This window comes from Podarcis filfolensis (genome assembly GCF_964270895.1).
Source record: "Podarcis filfolensis genome assembly, chromosome: 2".
Classification (NCBI taxonomy): Eukaryota; Metazoa; Chordata; class Lepidosauria; order Squamata; family Lacertidae; genus Podarcis; species Podarcis filfolensis.
The window spans coordinates 19,882,602-19,901,544 of record NC_139605.1 but is presented as its reverse complement, the minus strand read 5'-3'; the positions used below and the strand labels follow the sequence as shown (position 1 = coordinate 19,901,544).

At 47.7% G+C, this 18,943-nt stretch overlaps 1 protein-coding gene across 2 annotated transcripts in view; it reads right to left on the bottom strand.

Moving 5' to 3' along the window:
* Positions 1–18,943, bottom strand: part of IL17RC (interleukin 17 receptor C) — a 35,479-nt gene that overhangs the window by 6,192 nt on the left and 10,344 nt on the right. The window contains exons 6-16 of one of the 2 annotated variants that reach the window (XM_083600883.1): positions 15,462–15,579; positions 15,316–15,360; positions 11,683–11,828; positions 10,122–10,181; positions 9,022–9,085; positions 8,344–8,531; positions 7,083–7,133; positions 4,420–4,465; positions 3,509–3,630; positions 3,326–3,385; positions 182–239 (exon numbers count right to left, since the gene is read on the bottom strand). In XM_083600883.1, coding sequence (XP_083457009.1) covers positions 182–239; positions 3,326–3,385; positions 3,509–3,630; positions 4,420–4,465; positions 7,083–7,133; positions 8,344–8,531; positions 9,022–9,085; positions 10,122–10,181; positions 11,683–11,828; positions 15,316–15,360; positions 15,462–15,579 — 958 coding nt within the window. Of the gene's footprint in view, positions 1–181; positions 240–3,325; positions 3,386–3,508; positions 3,640–4,419; positions 4,466–7,082; positions 7,134–8,343; positions 8,532–9,021; positions 9,086–10,121; positions 10,182–11,682; positions 11,829–15,315; positions 15,361–15,461; positions 15,580–18,943 lie in introns of both variants that reach the window. The other variant, XM_083600884.1, reaches the window with a different exon arrangement.

Sequence of the window (18,943 nt, the reverse complement as noted above, 5' to 3'; positions counted from 1 at the left end):
CAACTAAACAACAACAACACCCCACTAAAACTGATTTTTAGATGCGAAGTGGTATAGAAATGGTCTAAATAAATAAATAAATCCCTGTGCAACCTCTATTCCCCAATTGCCCTTGGAAGAATTCAAGGCCACCTCTCCTCCAAGGAGGCATCCCTGTTGCCCCAGACACAGGTGCACTCACACTTCTCCAGTGAACAGGCCCAGAGCTCGTGGTTCTCACCATCCTCTGAACGCCATACCTGTAAACAATGATAAAAGAACAGCTGGCTCATGGTCTTGTTTGCCTGGGAACACAGAGTCACACAGCTAGCCTGGCAACAATCTTAGGCCACTTCCACTTCTGGAAATGAATGTTTATTAAGCATTCACCCCGATTTGTTTGCACAAAGTCTTGGAGGTAATATACAACATCCGCTCTTAATTGAGCGGAAGCGCTGTCTTGTTTGTGGGGATGTAATATATACCAACCTCTGTTTATTGAGAGTGTGTTCACATTGGTTTGTGTGGAAGTTATGCATGTGGCCTTCCAGATGTTGCTGAACTACAACTCCCATCATCCTGGACCATGTTGGCTGGGGTTGATGGGAGTTGTAGTCCAGCCAGAGGGCCACAGGTTAGCCACCCTATGTCTGGAGCATTTAAAGCACTTCACACATCAGTCATCCTTACAGCAACCTCTGCAAGGCACTGCATTATAATTGCAACATGCTGCAAACGAGTTGCGACTAGCTCAAGGCCACTTACTGAGCCTGTTATTAGGCGAGGAAATCTATTGGCTACCACACTACAGGAGCTCCCAACCTTTTACTGAACAATGGCCAAAGGAGGAGGTTACATCTCTAAGGAGATTATTCCAGCACTGGTTATAAATTAAATACAGCCATACCTTGGGTTTCAAACAACTTTGCTCCCGAACAATCAAAACCCGGAAGCCGAATGTCTGACGGAGTTTCCGTGGCTTCCAATTGGCTGCAGGAGCTTCCTGTAGCCAATCAGAAGCCGCACTTTGGTTTCTGAATGTTTTGGAAGTCGAATGGACTTCCGGAATGGATTCTGTTTGACTTCCAAGGTACAACTGTACATGAAATGCAATTCACCAAGATGCCTAGGACAGCCATCCGTCATAACCCTTAGGATCCCCTTGAACCGGGAGCTTTGGAGTACAAAGATACCTGTACAATGAACCAGCAAACTAGACATCACAGCCTTTGAGTGGGCAGCTTATTATCTTCAAGCCCAGGCTTAATCACACCCAGGATGACGACTGGATCCCCTCAACAGGAAGGAGCATAAGAGGGCTTCCTGTTCCAGATAAGCCTTCCTTGACCAACTGGATCTTCTGGCGTGTTCCTGTATCCCTTTAGTCCTGACTTCTGGCTTGCATCCTGATCCTGCTAGTCCTTCAGTTGTGACTTCCTTGCACAGCTCCTGGCTCACCTCAGATTGTGTCCCATGGCTGAGTCCCGTTACTTCAACCACCAGCCAGCAGCGTGTGGTCAGTGGAGTAGGGGGACCAGGCTAGTCCCCTAAAGGCTCCGAGAGCCCTCCCACCCCTTCCCCAAAGCCCTCCCATCTTTGGAAGGATGCAGCAGGGCTCCAGTATCCTGTGCCTCCTTCCCAAAGTCCAGTGAGCTTCTGCCTGGCTTAGGGAGGGAAGTGTGACACTCACAATCACCCTTGCAAGCTGGTGCCTCTGGCCTCGTTCTGCTAAGAAAAATGTCACTGCGTGCCACTGCCACCAGCAGCCATGAATAGATAGCAAGAAATATTTCTGCTTCCTCTTTCTTTATGTGTATGCTTAGGAGATACAGCCTCCACAAGGGATGTATTGGAATAGATGATATAAGTTGGGACCGGCAAATAAACTTTGGCTCTTGGGAGTGGGGGGTGTGGCCTTCAAACCTCTCTCTTCTCAGGCTGGGAAGATGCCCAGAGTGTAAAAGCCTCCCCAACTGAGGATTTTAAAGGCACAGACTGGGTTGGTTGGCAGGAGCTAGCCCAGGCATAGGCAAACTCGGCCCTCCAGATGTTTTGGGACTACAGTTCCCATCATCCTTGACCACTGGTCCTGTTAGCTAGGGATCATGGGAGTTGTGGTCCCATAACATCTGGAGGGCCGAGTTTGCCTATGCCTGGGCTTGTCAGGAGCTCGTCCTACACTCGAGTAGGACCCTGGTAGAGACACATGCCCGACTGGCATGTTCCCTCCCTCCTGGTCAATTGTTCGGGAGCTTCAAAAGCTTTCTTCAGCCCGAACATCACAGCGACGGTTGCCAACAGACATCGGCACACTTAAGTATCCGCAGAGTCTTCGCTGCTTGCGTGACAGACCTCAGCATTTTGGCTAATCTACTTTATTTACATATAAACACACACGGAGCACTGCAACATGGCTCCCTCTCTTTCTAGCATCAGACAGCAAAGAGGAAAAAAACAAAGGACAACAGTCCCACTTCATGGGACACAGTAACACAAACATCCTGTCTCTGTCACTTCCCACTCTGTGGAGTCAAAACGTATACCGTCATGTGATAGACAACAATCCCATGACTGCAATCATGGAGCGGGAATTCTAACAGGGCTAGCCCAACCTCTGTCTTCCAAAGCTCTCCTTTCTCAGTGAGGCTGCACAACTCTGGACAGCCCTTCTGCTTGGAAGCTCTTGAAGGTGTGGATAGAGTTGACCACCAGCCAGCTTGTTCCATGCCTTCAGAGTTCCCCTTTCTTAGCAGGAGGCTGCTCAATGCAAGGCTGTCTCTCTGGTAAGAGCACACCTCTATGGTGGGGTGGTGGGTTTTGGAGCAGTGCAATTCCCCACTGTTGTTCTGAACAAAGTGGGCATAGGATTCGGTGGCTACTGCACCAGTATAAAGCCAGGGAATCTCTGTCCCTGATGTAGATAAGATGGTAAACAGGTTTCTGCACACCTACAGCCATGTCCCAAGCTGTGTACACGTCCCAAAGCCTTTGTCATATGATCAACCATTAAACCAGTGTGTGTTTAAGATAACCTCACAAACCAAACGTTTCTAAAGAGTGCCAAAGTATGCATTAAAATACCTAGAAGGAACAAGGTGTTTTTTTTACAAAGAATGATACAGCTGGAGCAATTAGCCATTAGCCAATGACTAACAAGAGTAGCAGAACAATGTTTCCAGTGACTCCAGCATTCTGTGAGAGTCAAAACATACACCATCATGTGATACACAAAAATCCCATAACTGCAATCATGGAGCAGGAATTCTAACAAGCTCGACACCATCCAACATGTGGCAATTCCTAAAGGCATGTCCTCCCTCTTCCTGACACTCGTCCCCGCTCTCACCTTCGTGCACTCTCCTGACTGCAAGTCCCTCTGCAGGGCGACCTCCAGAATCCCATTTCCCTGTGGAGAACAGGGAAAAGAAAATGCAGTGAGTGCTGCACAGCTACACCCCCCACCTCCACCCTATAGAACAGCATCTGAACCATAGCAGGAGGGGGAAAAGAGTGGCAGTCCAGGACTTACTGTGCTGGCAGCCTGAGCGATGGTGACCCAGGTACCCTCCTCAAAGACATGTGTAGAAGAGCTGCCTTGGGAATGTTCAGTCTTCCGAAGCAGCAAATGTTGCTTGGTTTGCCAAGGGCTTTCTGCGGTATCTAGGGGAAGAGAAAAGAAAGCTTCAATGGAAAGCTTGGCTGGAGGATCAGTCCACGGATCTCATCTCCGTTCTTGGGAATATATGAGAAGAGCTCTGATAGTCAAATGGAAATCGCAGGCAGGACTTGAAATACAGTCATACCTCGGGTTACCAGACGCTTCAGATTGCGCGATTTCGGGTTGTGCACTGCGCCGAACCCGGAAGTACCGGAACAGGTTACTTCTGGGTTTCGGCGCATGCGCAGAAGCACTGAATCGCAACCCGCGCATGCGCAGATGCAGCGCTGCGGGTTGCGAACGCTGCAGATTGCGAACGTGCCTCCCGCACGGATCACGTTCACAACCCGAGTGTCCACTGTATAAGCAGAGGGATGAGAATGATAAAAGGAATGTTAATGTAGGATATAGGTTATAGAAATAAGTAGTACATTTAAGGCAGCTGATAAAGGATTTGAACAGAAACGTCATGGAAGTAAGGACGCGAAGTCAAAACGTTAAGGGAATATTGTATTGAAATAGAACTGAATTTTGTTAAATTGTATGAAAATCAATAAAAATTATGGGGAGGGGGGGAGGAGAGAGAATATAAGAAGAGCCTCCTGGATCAGGCCCTAGGCCCATCTAGTCCGGTATCCTGTGGCCGACTAGATGCTTGTGAGAAGCCTGCAAACTGGCCATCAGCACAAGAAGCCTGCCATTCCCAGCCACTGCCATTCAGAGGTATGTTAAATACCTCTAGTCTAGTCTAGTCTGTGCTCAGAGACCACTGTGGCACTCACCTTCCTGCAGGCAGCTTTGGAGGTAGGTGTTTCCGTTGCTCCTGACCTGCACAAAGGGAAAGCATGGGTCAGTAGGAGGTCCTGTCACGCCCTTGAGTTTTTCCTGGAGGTACCTAGCCAGAAATGGAAGGCTAAGGCAGATTTGAAAGATTGTTGGGATCGTCGAGCCCATGTGCCCGGCTTGGATTCCTTGTTGGCCTCCCCCGTCAGCGACTCCCGGCATAGACAAGGCGAGGTCTCTATCGGCCGATCCTCCTCAACGTGAGAAGAACACAACCACTCCTCCCCTGCCATTCCCCAGGGAGGGGAGAGAGACAGACAGAAATGTATTTACATGCCTTTATTTCTGTCTTTCCAGCAGTGCAGAGGAAACATGTCTGCACCCTCTTCAGCAGCCACAGCAGAGAGGGAATAACTCCACCCATGTACTTCCAGTACAGGGTCATGTGACACTCTGAGCTAACATCCGGTGCTCAGTGCACAGAATAGACTGTCCCTTGTTCCCACGGTACAGTCCCAAAACATCAACATCCTGTTTGGCTTTCCAGCCATCTGGAGCACTCAGCAGCATTGCTCCTTTTTCGTAACAATTGGCACATGGGCTTAATTCTCCCATTGAAACCCACGCGACCAGACATCCTTCTTTTAGCTGGACTGTGCTCCCTCCTTCATTCTTTGAGATCAAAGCAGTAACAATTCGTTGTATATCGAAGTCGCAAAAAGGAAAATCCATGGGCGTGACATCAGGCACATGACACCAGAGGGAGGCTGTGACAAACAGGGCTGTGCTTTTGCGATATCAGTTGCTGCCGCTTTTAACTAAAGCTTCAAGTTCTAGATTTGAAGCCTGAAGGCACTTTGGCATTTCTCGTCCACTGGGCTTAATCCCACAATTCGCACACACTTTGCCTTGAAAGTATATCACATGGACCTAAAGTGGTTAGACATGTAAGGAGGCAAGATCTAGCTGTGTACTAAATTGCAGGTCTGTCGTTCAGCGGCAGAGCCGGGTTCAATCCTTGGCATCCCCAAGCAGAGCTAGGTAAATACACCTGCCTGAAATCCTGGGATGCTGCTGCCAGGCTGTGAAGCCAACACTGAACTAGATGCATCAATGGTTTCACTTGGTAGAAGGCAATTTCATGTGGGCCTGTTCTTCTAAGCCAACTTGAGTTTTCTGCTTTTAAGTACAGTGGTCCCTTGGTTCTCAAACTTCATCCGTTCCGGAAGTCCGTTCCAAAACCAAAGCATTCCGAAACCAAGGCGCGTTTTCCCATAGAAAGTAATGCAAAACGGATTAATCCGTTCCAGCCTTTTAAAAACAACCCCTAAAACAGCAATTTAACATGAATTTTACTATCTAACGAGACCATCAATCCATCAAATGAAAGCAATAAACAATGTACTGCAGTCACACAATCAATCAATCAATCAATCATTCAGTAGCTGAACTGAGTTCCAAAAATAAGAGCAGCAAAAGCAAAAATGCAAAATAAATAGCAAAAACAGACAGTCCTCAGTGTAACACTCAAAATGGAAGTGTGGCACTCAAATCAGAAGCATAACACTCAAATCGGAAGTGTAACACTCAAAACGGAGCACGTTCAGCTTCTGAAAAATTTTTGCAAACCAGAACACTTACTTCCAGGTTTGCAGTGTTTGGCTTCCAAGTTGTTTGAGTACCAAAGCAGTTGAGAACCAAGGTACCACTGTATCTCACTGAAAAAGAATCAGCACAAAAGGGAGAACAAGAAAACAGGCCACTTGCCTTTCCTTCTTCCCATGGCAAACACCATCACAGTCCTCCTAACTTGCTTCAATAAACGTACGGCCTCCATTTACAAGGCAGCACCTTAGGACCCAGCCCCAATGGAAAAGGGAAACAGAGGGGCACTTCCAGACTGTCACTATTTTCAGGTGGAGCTCAGTAGCATACCGGCAAATTCAGGTCGCACAATTTGGAAATCCTGCGCAGCAAACCCCCCCCCCCCCCCCCCCATATACGCTGACTGGACATTTTGTGGTAAGGAAATTGAAGACAGGAGGTGGAGAGATCAGGCCACCTTTACAGCAGAGGTTGGCAATTAGAGTGAACAGGACACTGCCCCATCAAACTCAATCGGCCCCCTTCAGCCCCCTGATCTGTAGACCTGCCACCTTAGAAATAGTCCAGGGGGCTGGCAGCTTCCTTCTCTTCTTCCTCCTCCTCCTCCTCCTCCTCCTCCTCCTCCTCCTCCTCCTCCTCCTCCTCGGTTCAGTTCTGTCCTTGTAGACCCAAGCAGGGAGGAGATTGGGGGCAAAACTAGAAGCAGGTGACTCTGCCTGTCATTGGCTCTTTGGCATCACCTCCTATTGGTCTCCCTGCCTTCTGCCTCCCTACCAGTCCCCATGGCTGACCAACCACCACTACACCTTTGCCATGTGAAGGAATCACTCTAGTAAGGAGATTCTCTTTGGTCTCTTTCTCTGCGAGTCACTAAAAAGAATGAGCTCCAGATAAGAACAGTGAAAGAGGAGCCCGATTCTGACTTTCAAAATGCCTTAAGACAGCAAGCCAACATTATGCAGGACCGCAGGAAGCTGGACAACAGAGGCTTAGCCATTGTTCTTGAATGGATTGTAATTACGTGGCATGGGGTTAGGGTTAATTACATGGGTCATACCTGCACACAGAGGTTGGGGTGGGGTGTCAGTCCTGGGAACTCCTGCGGCACCTAAATGGTTTGGGAAGAGTTTGTTACAGTCACAAAATTCACAGCTCACTCGCACATCCATCCATGCCCATGTCTTCACCACCAACCCAGCCACTACCCATCGGAAGGGAACTCCTGGTGCAAATGCCTCAAACCCCTCACGCTTTAGGCCTGCTGTCAGATGCTCTTGGTTTGAAGGGCTGCTTCTTATACCAGCACACCACAGTCCCGTAACACAGGAATGAGGAACCAGTGGCCCTATAATGTTGTTGGGCTCCAACTCCCATCAGCCCCAACTGGCAGGGCCAATAGTAGGGGGGGGGGAGGTCGTCCCAAGGACATCTGGAGGGCACCAGGCTCCCCCATCCCAACTGTAACACGTAGATGTCCCATAATGTCCACATTTCCACAGAATGCAGGTGGGCGATCTGGAGCTCTGGGGCTGATGTGGTCCTCAGCCTGACCTCGAAAGCCCTCTGCAAGTGACAAGACTTCTCACTAGGAACTCACTGCAAGACAAGTTAATTGGAAATCAAACACTCTTCTTTCTTTCTGAGGTCCTGGAGCCTGCACAGAGTAGTAACTCCAACCTTTCCATCCAGGCCATACCTCCAAGTTAGTTCTCCAACAACTGGCCTCCTGGGTCACCACCACCTTTTCACTTAAAGGGGCCATGTGCCGGATATTTAATGGATCATGTCCCTTTATTTTCCAGGGTTTTATAGAAGCCATCCCGGTTTCTGATTTGATTTGATTTGATACCAGAATGCCATGCTTTGCCTTAAAGGTAAAGGTAAAGGCCTTAAAAAGGTAACGGTGAAGGGGCCCCTGACCGTTAGGTCCAGTCGCAGACAACTCTGGGGTTGTGGAGCTCATCTCGGACGTCCCTATTTTCATTGGAGTGTGTGGACCTCTGAGAGCCACACAGATAAGTAACAATCCAGCCTTTAGAAGCCCTGTATAAGGAAATATTTTAAAAAATGATTTATGTTTTACTGTGTTTTTACATATGTTGGAAGCTGCCCAGACTGGCTGGGGCAACCCAGTCAGATTGGTGAGGTATTATTCTTATTATTCTTATTATTATTCTTATTATTATTGAATAGGATGTCCCTATTTTCATTGGAAGAATGTTGGAGGGTCTGGAGACTTACTGGACTCCACACAATCCACACTTGCCATCTCGCCCACGTCTCCTTTCCCCGCCCCACTTGCTCCTTGCTCTACTCACTTGTGGGGTGAGGGCCAGGTGCAGCTGGGGGTGCAGTGGGTGGCAAGAGGCATGGGGTGCCCCCCTCCAGCAGGGAACCAGCTCCCCTGGGAGGTCGCACGGCGCAGAGAGAGAGCAGGTCAGCGTCCCCTCAAAGGCTTTAAGTTTCAGATGGCTCTGTTCCCAAGCCCTGGACAAGGCCTCAGCATCTGCAACAGGAAGTCAAGTCTTTGTAATAACAGGCGAGAATGTCCTTCATACACACCGTCCGCTCTCCCTCCCAAAGTACACATAACCATGGCAAGTCCTCCTCTGTCAACATGTTCAGGGCTGGCCTAGGACAGTTTGCTGCCTGAGGTGAAGAACAAGATGTCAAACACACCCCCTTCTCCCCACGCTCGGTACAAAAAGATGCCTGCTAAATCCTGGTTTGGCCAGCATCCCTCACCACACCTGATAGTAACAGGTTGGCCTAGGGCAGGCGACACAAAGAAGCCTACCTGAGACACACACACCTGACCTTCGACACCACCTTGAGACTCCCTGCACATCAGCGGCTTCCTGCCACCTGAGGTAGATGTTCCCTTCTGCCTAATGGTATGACTGGCCCAGAAGAACACACCCCAAGTTAATGCTAACATTTTCACTTTTTGAAATTCTGGGTCCGATGTGGACTGGATTTTTTAAAAAAACGCATACCGCTTGAAAAGGGGCACAGGTGAGTTCGGGGCGAATCTTCTTGGTTTCCGACATTGGGCCAGACCTATGAACACAATACCCAAAAGAATAAAAGGCCAAATGCAAGGAAGATGTGCAGTCGTGTGTGTAATGGAGGGGGGGGAGAGAGAGAAATCACCTGGTGAATGGCTGTGCACATGCAGCTTACCACATGGTGTCCTCAGCCATTACGCTTGTTCTCAAGGCCATCTGGGTGAAAGTACAGTCGTACCTTGGTTTTCGAATGCCGCGAATTGGGAAGCGAGTGTTCCAGTTTGCGAACTTTTTTTGGAAGCCGAACGTCCGACGTGGCTTTCACAGCTTCCGATTGAGTGCAGGAAGGTCCTGCAGCCAATCGGAAGCTGCACCTTGGTTTTTGAATGTTTTCAGGAAGTCAAACGGACTGCCGGAACGGATTCCGTTCGAGAACCAAGGTAAGACTGTAACTTGTAAACCAGCCCTTAAGTCCTGGAAATAACCACGGCTCAAACCAGAGCACTATTTAGGGACTTGCATCACCAGGTCTGAGGTATTCCAAAAACGCTCTTACTCATGAAGAAAAAAAGTATAAGGACTTACTCCGATAAATTGCTATATGAAATGATTCATATATGAAAACTGGGATTAAAATTCAGTTAAAAAATCAGGGTTCTAGTCAGACTTAAACATTAACCCACTATTTTAGGACACTAGCAGCTGGGCCATAGTCAAATCAAACTTGTCACAGGTGACAGTGCTGGTGGCTCTCCTGTCTGCCCCAGCAAGCATGGCCAAGGTTCAGGGGTGATGGGAGCTGTAGTTCAACAATATCTGGAGGACCACAAGTTTCCCACTCTTGTAATAATGTGAGCCATAATGTATGGCTTAGAACATTGCAACTGCATCACACATTTAATGCAAGCTGAAAGGACCTGGCTTCCTGCAAAGAAACCAGGGAACTGTAGTTAAGCTAGGAATGCTGGGTGTTGTGGCTCTGCTAGGGTAAACTACCATTCCCAGGATTCTCTGGGGGAAGGCATACACTTATTTAAAGTTAAACGTGCATCGGGGGGAAACTTTGTGGTGTGTGTAAAAATCCTTACCTCCACGCAGAGACAGGGTAACACCTGGTCGATAGGCAAGCTCACATTCTCATTTCCGGTCTAAATACAAGACAGGGAAGTGACGTGAGTGAGAGCAGCTTAGAGAGAAAAAGCTTGCCTGGTCTCAAATTCTTCCTGCCCCTAGACACTGTTGTAAGAATTCTAAGGTCCCAAATATAAAATAAACGTTCATAAATGTACAAGGCAAACACATACATAGGTATATAAACCACGTGTCTGAAATAGTACAGAAGAGCAATCCTGAAGCCATTTTGACTCTCCCAAACCATTTTGACCTCAAATATTTCCCTGCAAGGAGGAAGGAAATGGGAAAACCTCTCCATTGCCTTTTGCTACCTGTCTTAAGGGCGTATTTGTGTATGAATAGAGTGAGTCTGTGACCTGGATTCAGGAATTAAAGTATTAACCATCACGAAAGAAATGGCCAGACTGCCCAGGTAATGCAATCAATGACCATTATCAGATCCTGGCAGACAGGATTTCTGCAACAGACCACCTCCTTCTGTGATGTATGTATGATGTTTTGCGGGGGTAGTCTTGGGCTACAGGGCGGGCAGTTTCAAAAGTCTATATAAGGGCTTGCGCACCATCGTTCAGGGTTCTCTCCTCCCTCCTGCGTGTGGTGAGTGGGGACAGGCTTACTAGCTGCTTTGCGCCTCAATTTTCTCTGGTTGGCCTCTGTTATTTTCTCCTACCAATAACTCACTTAAGGACTCTTGGATACCACAAAACGGGAAAGGAACATTTTTTTCTTATAACAACACCATTAGGATAAGAAAATTAGTGAAATGTATGGCTGACTGCATATGACTGAAATGTATGACTGACAGCATCTTAAAAAGTAGAGCCATCACCTTGCGAACAAAGGTCCGTATAGTGAAAGCTATGGTTTTCCCAGTAGTGATGTATGGAAGTGAGAGCAGGACCATAAAGAAGGCTGATTGCCGAAGAATTGATGCTTTTGAATTATGGTGCTGGAGGAGACTCTTGAGAGTCCCATGGACTGCAAGAAGATCAAACCTATCCATTCTTAAGGAAATCAGCCCTGAGTGCTCAGTGGAAGGACAGATCCTGAAGCTGAGGCTTCAATACTTTGGCCACCTCATGAGAAGAGAAGACTCCCTGGAAAAGACCCTGATGTGGGGAAAGATGGAGGGCACAAGGAAAAGGGGATGACAGAGGACGAGATGGTTGGACAGTGTTCTCGAAGCTACCAGCATGAGTTTGACCAAACTGCGGGAGGCAGTGGAAGACAGGAGTGCCTGGCGTGCTCTGGTCCATGGGGTCACAAAGAGTCGGACACGACCAAACGACTAAACAACAACAACAACATGGCTGACTGCACATCTCTTTTTGAGTTTGAAACAGCGGGAAGGAATTCAACATCAGGCCAAGGCAATTGTTCCCTCAAGGCAAGTATTTAGGCTTCCCAGACAGAATCCCACCCCCTATCTCTTCTCCTGCTTTTCTGGGGGTTCTCCTGAGGAGGAGAAGGAAGAGCATTCAGCTCAGCTTCTTGGCGGAGTCTTCTTCTGCTCACCAGCAATTTAGGTGCGCCCTCGCCCAGCTCCTTGAATGCATTCGTCTGATTCAGATACAGCCACATGGAAAAGTGCTGACCCTCAGGGATGTCCAACACATGCAGCACTGCCTTGTCTAACTTCCTGGAGACCTCCAGTCTGGGCACTGCAGGAGAGAGGAGGCGGCCATTAATACGCTACATAAATTCACACTTTAGAGAAAACAGCAAGTTAAGTGGCGACATGATACAAGTTTATAAAATTATTCGTGGCATGGAGAAAGAGGATAGGGGTTTATTTGTTTTTTAATCCCTCTCGCAGAACACTAGAAATTGTGGACATCCAGTGAAGTTTAGTTTTCTCTAAACTAAGAAGTCCCAAATTCTGTAACCTTTCCCCCCCGGGATGAGTCGCTTCATCTCCTTCATCTTGGCTGGCTCTTAGTGTGGACCCAGGAGATCGAATCTGAGAGTCCACGGCTGCCACCCACCATAAACCACCATTGGCAGGATTGGCAGCAACCAAGAAAAAAAAAAACACCAAGCACTCAGGCCAACTCAATAGCCAATAGTAACAAAAACTAATCCATTCAAAAGTATGTATTCTAATAAAGATTGCAAACCATTCTGAGATTTTTGAAATGGATAATAATAATAATAATAATTTTGGTGGACCTTTTCCAATTGCAATATCTTTCTTGATGTGAGATGACCAGAAAAGTATACACTGTACAACTGTGGTTGCACCACAGATTTGTATAATGGCATTATGATAGCAGCAGTTTTATTTTCACTCCTTTCCTAATGATCCCTCGCGTTGACGACACTCAGCAGTGGAAGTGCTGGACCAGTGTCTTGCCTCAGTAATGAACTGGATGAGAACCAACAGACTGAAGCTCAAACCAGATAATGCCAAGGCACTGTTAGTGGGTGGTTCCCTAGACCAGATGGCTGGGAGGTTGCTTGTTCTTGTTGCACTTCCTCTGAAGGAGAAGGTTTGTAGCTTGGGGGTACTCCTGGATCCTTTGCTGTCGCTCGAGGCTCAGGTGGCCTCAGTGGCTGGAGTGCCTTCCATCAGCTTCGGCCCAGCTACGCCCAGTGGTGGAGCTTCATGACAGGGATAGCCTAGCTACTGTTGTCTGTGCTCTGATAACCCCAAGGTTAGATAACTGCAATGCCTTATACGTAGGGCTGCCTCTGAAGATGGTTCAGAAACTTCAGCTAGTGCAGAATTCAGTGGCTGGGTTGCTCACTGGAGCAAGACGGTTTGAGCATATTACACCGATTCTGGTCCGACTGCACTGGCTACCAATTAGTTTCTGGGCCCAATTCAAAGTGCTGGTTTTGACCTATAAAGCCTTAAACGGCTCAGGACCACAGTACAGTGGTACCTCTGGTTACGAACTTAATTCCTTCCAGAGGTCCATTCTTATCCTGAAACCGTTCTTAACCTGAGGTATCACTTTAGCTAATGGGTCTCCTGCTGCCACTGTGCCGCCGGCACGTGATTTCTTTTTTCATCCTGAGGTAAAGTTCTTAACCCGAGGTACTACTTCCGGCTTAGCGGAGTCTGCAACCTGAAGTGTTTGTAACCTGAGGTGTTTGTAACGCGAGGTACCACTGTACCTCAAGGACCGCCTCTTTCTATATGAACCTACCCGGACCCTGAGATCATCTTCCGAGACCCTTCTTCGTGTGCCTCCTCCTCAAGAGGTCCAGAGGGTTGCAACACGAGAAGGGGCCTTCTCTGCAGTGGCTCCCCGTCTGTGGAATGCTCTCCCCAGGGAAGTTCGCCTGACACCTTCATTATACACTTTTAGGCGCCAGGCAAAAATGTTACTTTTAAATCAGGCCTGCGGTTGATTTGATTGACATTCTAGGCCCTTTTTAAATGTGGTGGGAGTTTTTTTTGGGGGGGTAATGGGTTGTTGTTTTTATTTTGACTATGTATTTTGTGGTTTTATATTTTGATTTTATTCTGTGAACAACCCTGAAACCTCTGAGTATAGGGCAGTATATAAATTCAATAAGCAATAATAATAATAATTTGCCTTTTTCACAGCTGCCGCAAACTGGATCAGCACCTTCCCCTGTTACAAATTTTACAGATATCAGATGTGTCTCCATCGTTTCTTTAGTCACTGGAACTGTAAGCACCTCTGTCCCAGGTCACAGAGTTCACCTGCTCCATGCAGGTTACTCCCAAATTACGCAAACAGGACACATTTTACAAAACAGACATTCGTTTCCAAGTATTCATCAAGCACAGACATGGCATTTTCAAACTTCTCTCTGTGTGGACTCTTATGTCACAGAGTCTGCAATTGTGAGTAATATGAATGTGCTATTTAAGAATAAAAAGCTGGGGTTCTCAGAAAGCAGGATGCCAGAGCCCGCGCTGGATACGCACCAAATTCCACTCTTGCACAGTCATCTTTCCCCTGACTAATAAAATTTGAATTACGTGGTACTGCTTTGCCTGTATGAAGGTTAACATAACAGGGTTAGGACATGAGTCCTTAATATGCGGAAAAACAGAAAGCTGCACTACACAAACTTTGGACCTCATCCAAGGTGTTGTTCCACTTTTACTCAGAGTAGAAGCAATGAAATTAATGGATGTGACTAGGTTAGCTCCATTTGGGACAACTGCGAGTAGAATTTACTTGGATACAACAGGTGGCTGGGACAACCCTCCTGTCCATCACCTGATGCCCCTATGACATCAGATGATGGACAGGCGAGTTATCCCAATCGCCTGCCAACGTCCCTGGCAAAGTGCCTCCCAAGCTGGTTGTTGGTTGCCTAGGAACCAACCAGGGGCTTTGCCAGCATTGGACTGGTAAACCTGGTTCTTACAGGGATTGGAAGTGTGGTCAAGTTCCCCACGGGAAACTCATTTGCGCAGTTGATAAGCTTGAACTCACCTGGCTTTAAAACAACAACAACAATAAAACAATAATAATAGTAATTTATTATGAGTTTCCCCAGCCACTCTGGGCGGCTCCCAACCAAGTATTAAAACAATACAGCATTAAATATTAAAAACTTCCCTAAACAGGGCTGCCTTCAGATGTCTTTTAAAGATAAGATAGCTGCTTATTTCCTTCACATCTGAAGGGAGGGCGTTCCACAGGGCGGGTGCCACTACAGAGAAGGCCCTCTGCCTGGTTCCCTGTAACCTCACTTCTCGCAATGAGGGAACCGCCAGAAGGCCCTCGGCGCTGGATTTCAGTGTCCGGGCTGAACAATGGGGGTGGAGACGCTCCTTCAGGTATACACCTGCTATATGCAGAGATTGACTGCACAGGGAACCTGGTTGTGTAGCCGACCTGCTCCCGATGTGACAAAGGATGTCAGATTTGGAGCAGACTGGCACCGTTTGCAGGAAGTGGACTCCGGGCCTAACTGTGACTCAGGTTGGGCCAAATTTGTCCTGAGGGCTGGAATGTTCCTGACCCCTGTCCTTGTTGGACCTTTGGTTTCGACCCAGAAAAGAGGCGGTTTTAGCCTTAGGAAAGGTTGCAGCCGTGGGAATGTTTTCAACGAAGCTCAGATCCCTATCAAACGAGCCGCAGGGGGTTTGGCTGGCTCGGGCTGGTACCTGCGTCAGGGCAGCGGCACTGATAAGAAGTCGGTGGCATTGCTACATACCTTGGCAGAGGCGGATGGCATCTTTTGCTCTGTGCCAGGTGCAGTCTGTGGGAAGAAAACACAGAAGGAAGTCCTGGAGGTTGGTTGGTTGCTCTGCTCCATTTCCTCAGCTGCTCGCTTCCGGAGCAGGCCTGAAAGGCACTCACCTGGCCCAGAGTGCGTCTTCCGCAAGGGTTGTGCAAACTGATAGTGGGGATGGGTGAATGCCGTGATATGCAACTCCCCGCTGAGAGCCACCGGGAAGCAGTCGAACTGGAGAGAGCCCTGGGAAGGAAGGGGGCAGGAGTGTCAAAGGTGAAAGGAGCACACACACCCCTCTCTTTCTCTCACACACGCTATCATGCCCACAGACAGGAACACACACACAGAGGGACCCAATGGGGCTGCCATCTGTTGCACTTCACCTTTCCCATTGGGAAAGGTGAGGGATGTCTTTGGGATCCACCACTTCCTCCTCAAAGTGTCACCTCCCAACATCACCACTAGGGTGGGAGGTTGGACCTGCCAGCAGTCCTGCTCCTTATCTGGGGCTACTGCTTCAATGGTCTCCCCAAACACTGGTCACCATTGCTTAGCTCCCTGACAGTGCGAGAGAGGCAGGATAGAGCAGCTTAGTGCAGGGCGCAGAGGGAGGGAAGCTCTGTGGCTGTGGCTCATTAAACGTTTTGTATGTGCTGCTGCTCCAGACACCATATTGTTGATGATCTTTTGATGTGGAGGGGCTCTTGAAATTGTTTGGAGGGCGTGCGGGCAGCCAGTTAGCCACCCCTGACACAGAAGGCTCCGAGGGCCTTCCGGAGGTTCCCTCACTGAGAAATGTGAGGTTACAGGGAACCAGGCAGAGGGCCTTCTCGGTGGTGGCGCCCGTCCTGTGGAACGCCCTCCCGTCAGATGTCAAGGAAATAAACAACTATCTGACTTTTAGAAGACATCTGAAGGCAGCCCTGTTTAGGGAAGTTTTTAATGTTTGATGTTTTATTCTGTTTTTAATCTGTTGTGAACTGCCCAGAGTGGCTGGGGAAACCCAGCCGGATGGGCGGGGTATGTATGTATGTATGTATGTATGTATGTATGTATGTATAAATAAATAAATAAATAAAATAAATACTAATGGCAGAAATTGCAGCTCTATGGCCCACCAATTAGGGTCAGCTACAACGGCATCCAAAATGCGTTTGTATATAAGTGGGGCTTAATATATCTTGCAATTTTTGCAACCACACTCTGCAGAATTTAGCTTTGTCAAGGAACCCAGTTGTCCTTTATCAAAAGGCAAGTGTCTAGCCCTCGAAGATAAGCTGCTTTCTGGAGTGTGGGCAACTCCACATTGAAAGAGCATCCCCCTTCCTGGGAAAAAAAGAAGAAGCATAGGAACTGCAGTTTGCTCTTCACAGAACTATGATTCCCAGCACCCTTAGCAAACTATATTTCCCAGGTTTCTCTGGGGGCAGTCATATTCTTTAAATCTATGGTGTGTGAGGATGATTTGCAGCAGGTTTGCCATGCGTGAGTTGGCCCTAGTGCTCTCTGCATAGATACTGAAAACTAGCAGATGGAGTTCGTGTGGAATAATGGTTACGGTTTCAACCTAAGGCCAAGGAGATCCAGGTTCAAATTTCCACGGCACCATGAAGCTCATGGGCTGACCTTGGCTCTGTTAGTCTCTCTCCACTTTTTCTCATATTAGGATAAAAAGAAGAGAACTACATATGCCTCCTTGAAGGAAAGGAGGGATGAAAATGCAGTAATAATGCAGAACCTATTATGAAAGGTGGCGGGGGGGGGGGCAAGGATTTCCATTTATTTATACAGTTTATGGAATACCCATCTCTGCATAGGGGTAGGGCAAAGAGGAGGATCTGAACTTGTGGTCAGACTGATTTAGTGGCAGATTAGGGTTCTCTGCCTGTCTGCAGCCGAAACTGGCTCTGCAAGTCAAGTGCCAGGGAGCAAAACAGAGCCTGCATTCCTCCCTCAATCCCTCCCTCCTTCTCATCTATTTCACTAGACAAACACCAGTTTCTTTATGGGCTGGTTCATCACGGAGCCCTACCTCACTGCTAATCCAGATTCCTGCGGTTCGAAAGCAATCTCAGTAGTTTCTACATATGCATATTTGGATTTGACCCAATCCATTGTTTCTTGTCCTGGCATACAAGTAGGTGTTTTTTTTAACCCTGTGTCTGTTTTTCACGCTCACTGACTTGTTCATTCCACTCGCCGAACCATGGCAGTACAAAAGGGGCACACGCACAGCTTTCTGTTTACCTGCACATTTTTTTCCTTTTTTAAAATAAAAGATTCTTCTGTTTCACTGACCAACCCCCCAGTGAGTATGTGCAGGTACCTATTTATTTATGTGCATGGGTCTTGTTTTAAATTTCCTCCTTCAGATAAGCACTGAAGCAGAGATCTGATTATAGATCGGCTTGAGTCTACATCTCATGTCGTTTGCTTGCTTAGTTCACTGCACACATCTGAGGCTTAAAAAGTGAAGGAGGGTGAGTAAGATTGTTTAGCAAGGATCCCTGCATTGCAGGTGTCGGATTAGATGACTTTCAGGGTCCCTTCCAACTCCACAGTCCTATGATTTATTTATTTTTAAGTCACCTTCCCAGACACTTGCTTGAAACTCAGTCGTATGAAATTCTGCGTGTGCGCAAACGAGAGGGTACAAGAATAAAGTTTCAAACGGTGTTTATGTTTTCACCACATGCCAGAAGTATGGGTAGGTAAAGGTAAAGGGACCCCTGACCATTAGGTCCAGTCTTGACTGACTCTGGGGTTGCGGCGCTCATCTTGCTTTACTGGCCGAGGGAGCCAGCGTACAGCTTCTGGGTCATGTGGCCAGCATGACTAAGCCGCTTCTGGTGAACCAGAGCAGCGCGCGGAAACGCCATTTACCTTCCCACCGGAGCGGTACCTATTTATCTACTTGCACTTTGACATGCTTTCGAACTGCTAGGTTGGCAGGAGCAGGGACCGAGCAACGGGAGCTCACCCCGTCGCGGGGATTCAAACTGCCAACCTTCTGATTGGCAAGTCCTAGGCTCTGTGGTTTAACCCACAGTGCCACCCACGTCCCATAGAAGTATGGGTACCAGAAAACAAATGAGAAGCGACAATGGATGCTGGGAGCATGCAAAACTGAGTGGGAGAAGAGAACATTCAGACATGCCCCCAAGGAAAAGAACGGCAGCAATGGATCCAGTAACAGATTAACAGCAGTTTGGAGTAGGGTTAATTCTAATTTTCAGATTATGCAAGGATACAGGAAATCTGAATTCACTGCTAAAAAGAAATGAGATGGGCACTGATTGAAGGCTCCGTCAGATGGACAGCGCCTCAAAAAAGGAGGTCCATTCACATACACAGTAAACTCCAGTGTAAACCATACTTTTAAAGCACATTCAACACACATTTTAAGGAGCATGATTCCCTCCCCCCCAAAAAAAATTATTGGTAATGGTAGTTTTCCCCTCACAGAGCTACAACTCCCAACACCCTTCGCAAACTACAGTTCCCAGGATTTTGAGTGCTTTGAAACATACGGTGTGGATCCGCCCACTTGTTCTCCATGCTTACAAACTTTGGATTTCACCAGTGGTCATTCAATGGGCCTAAATCA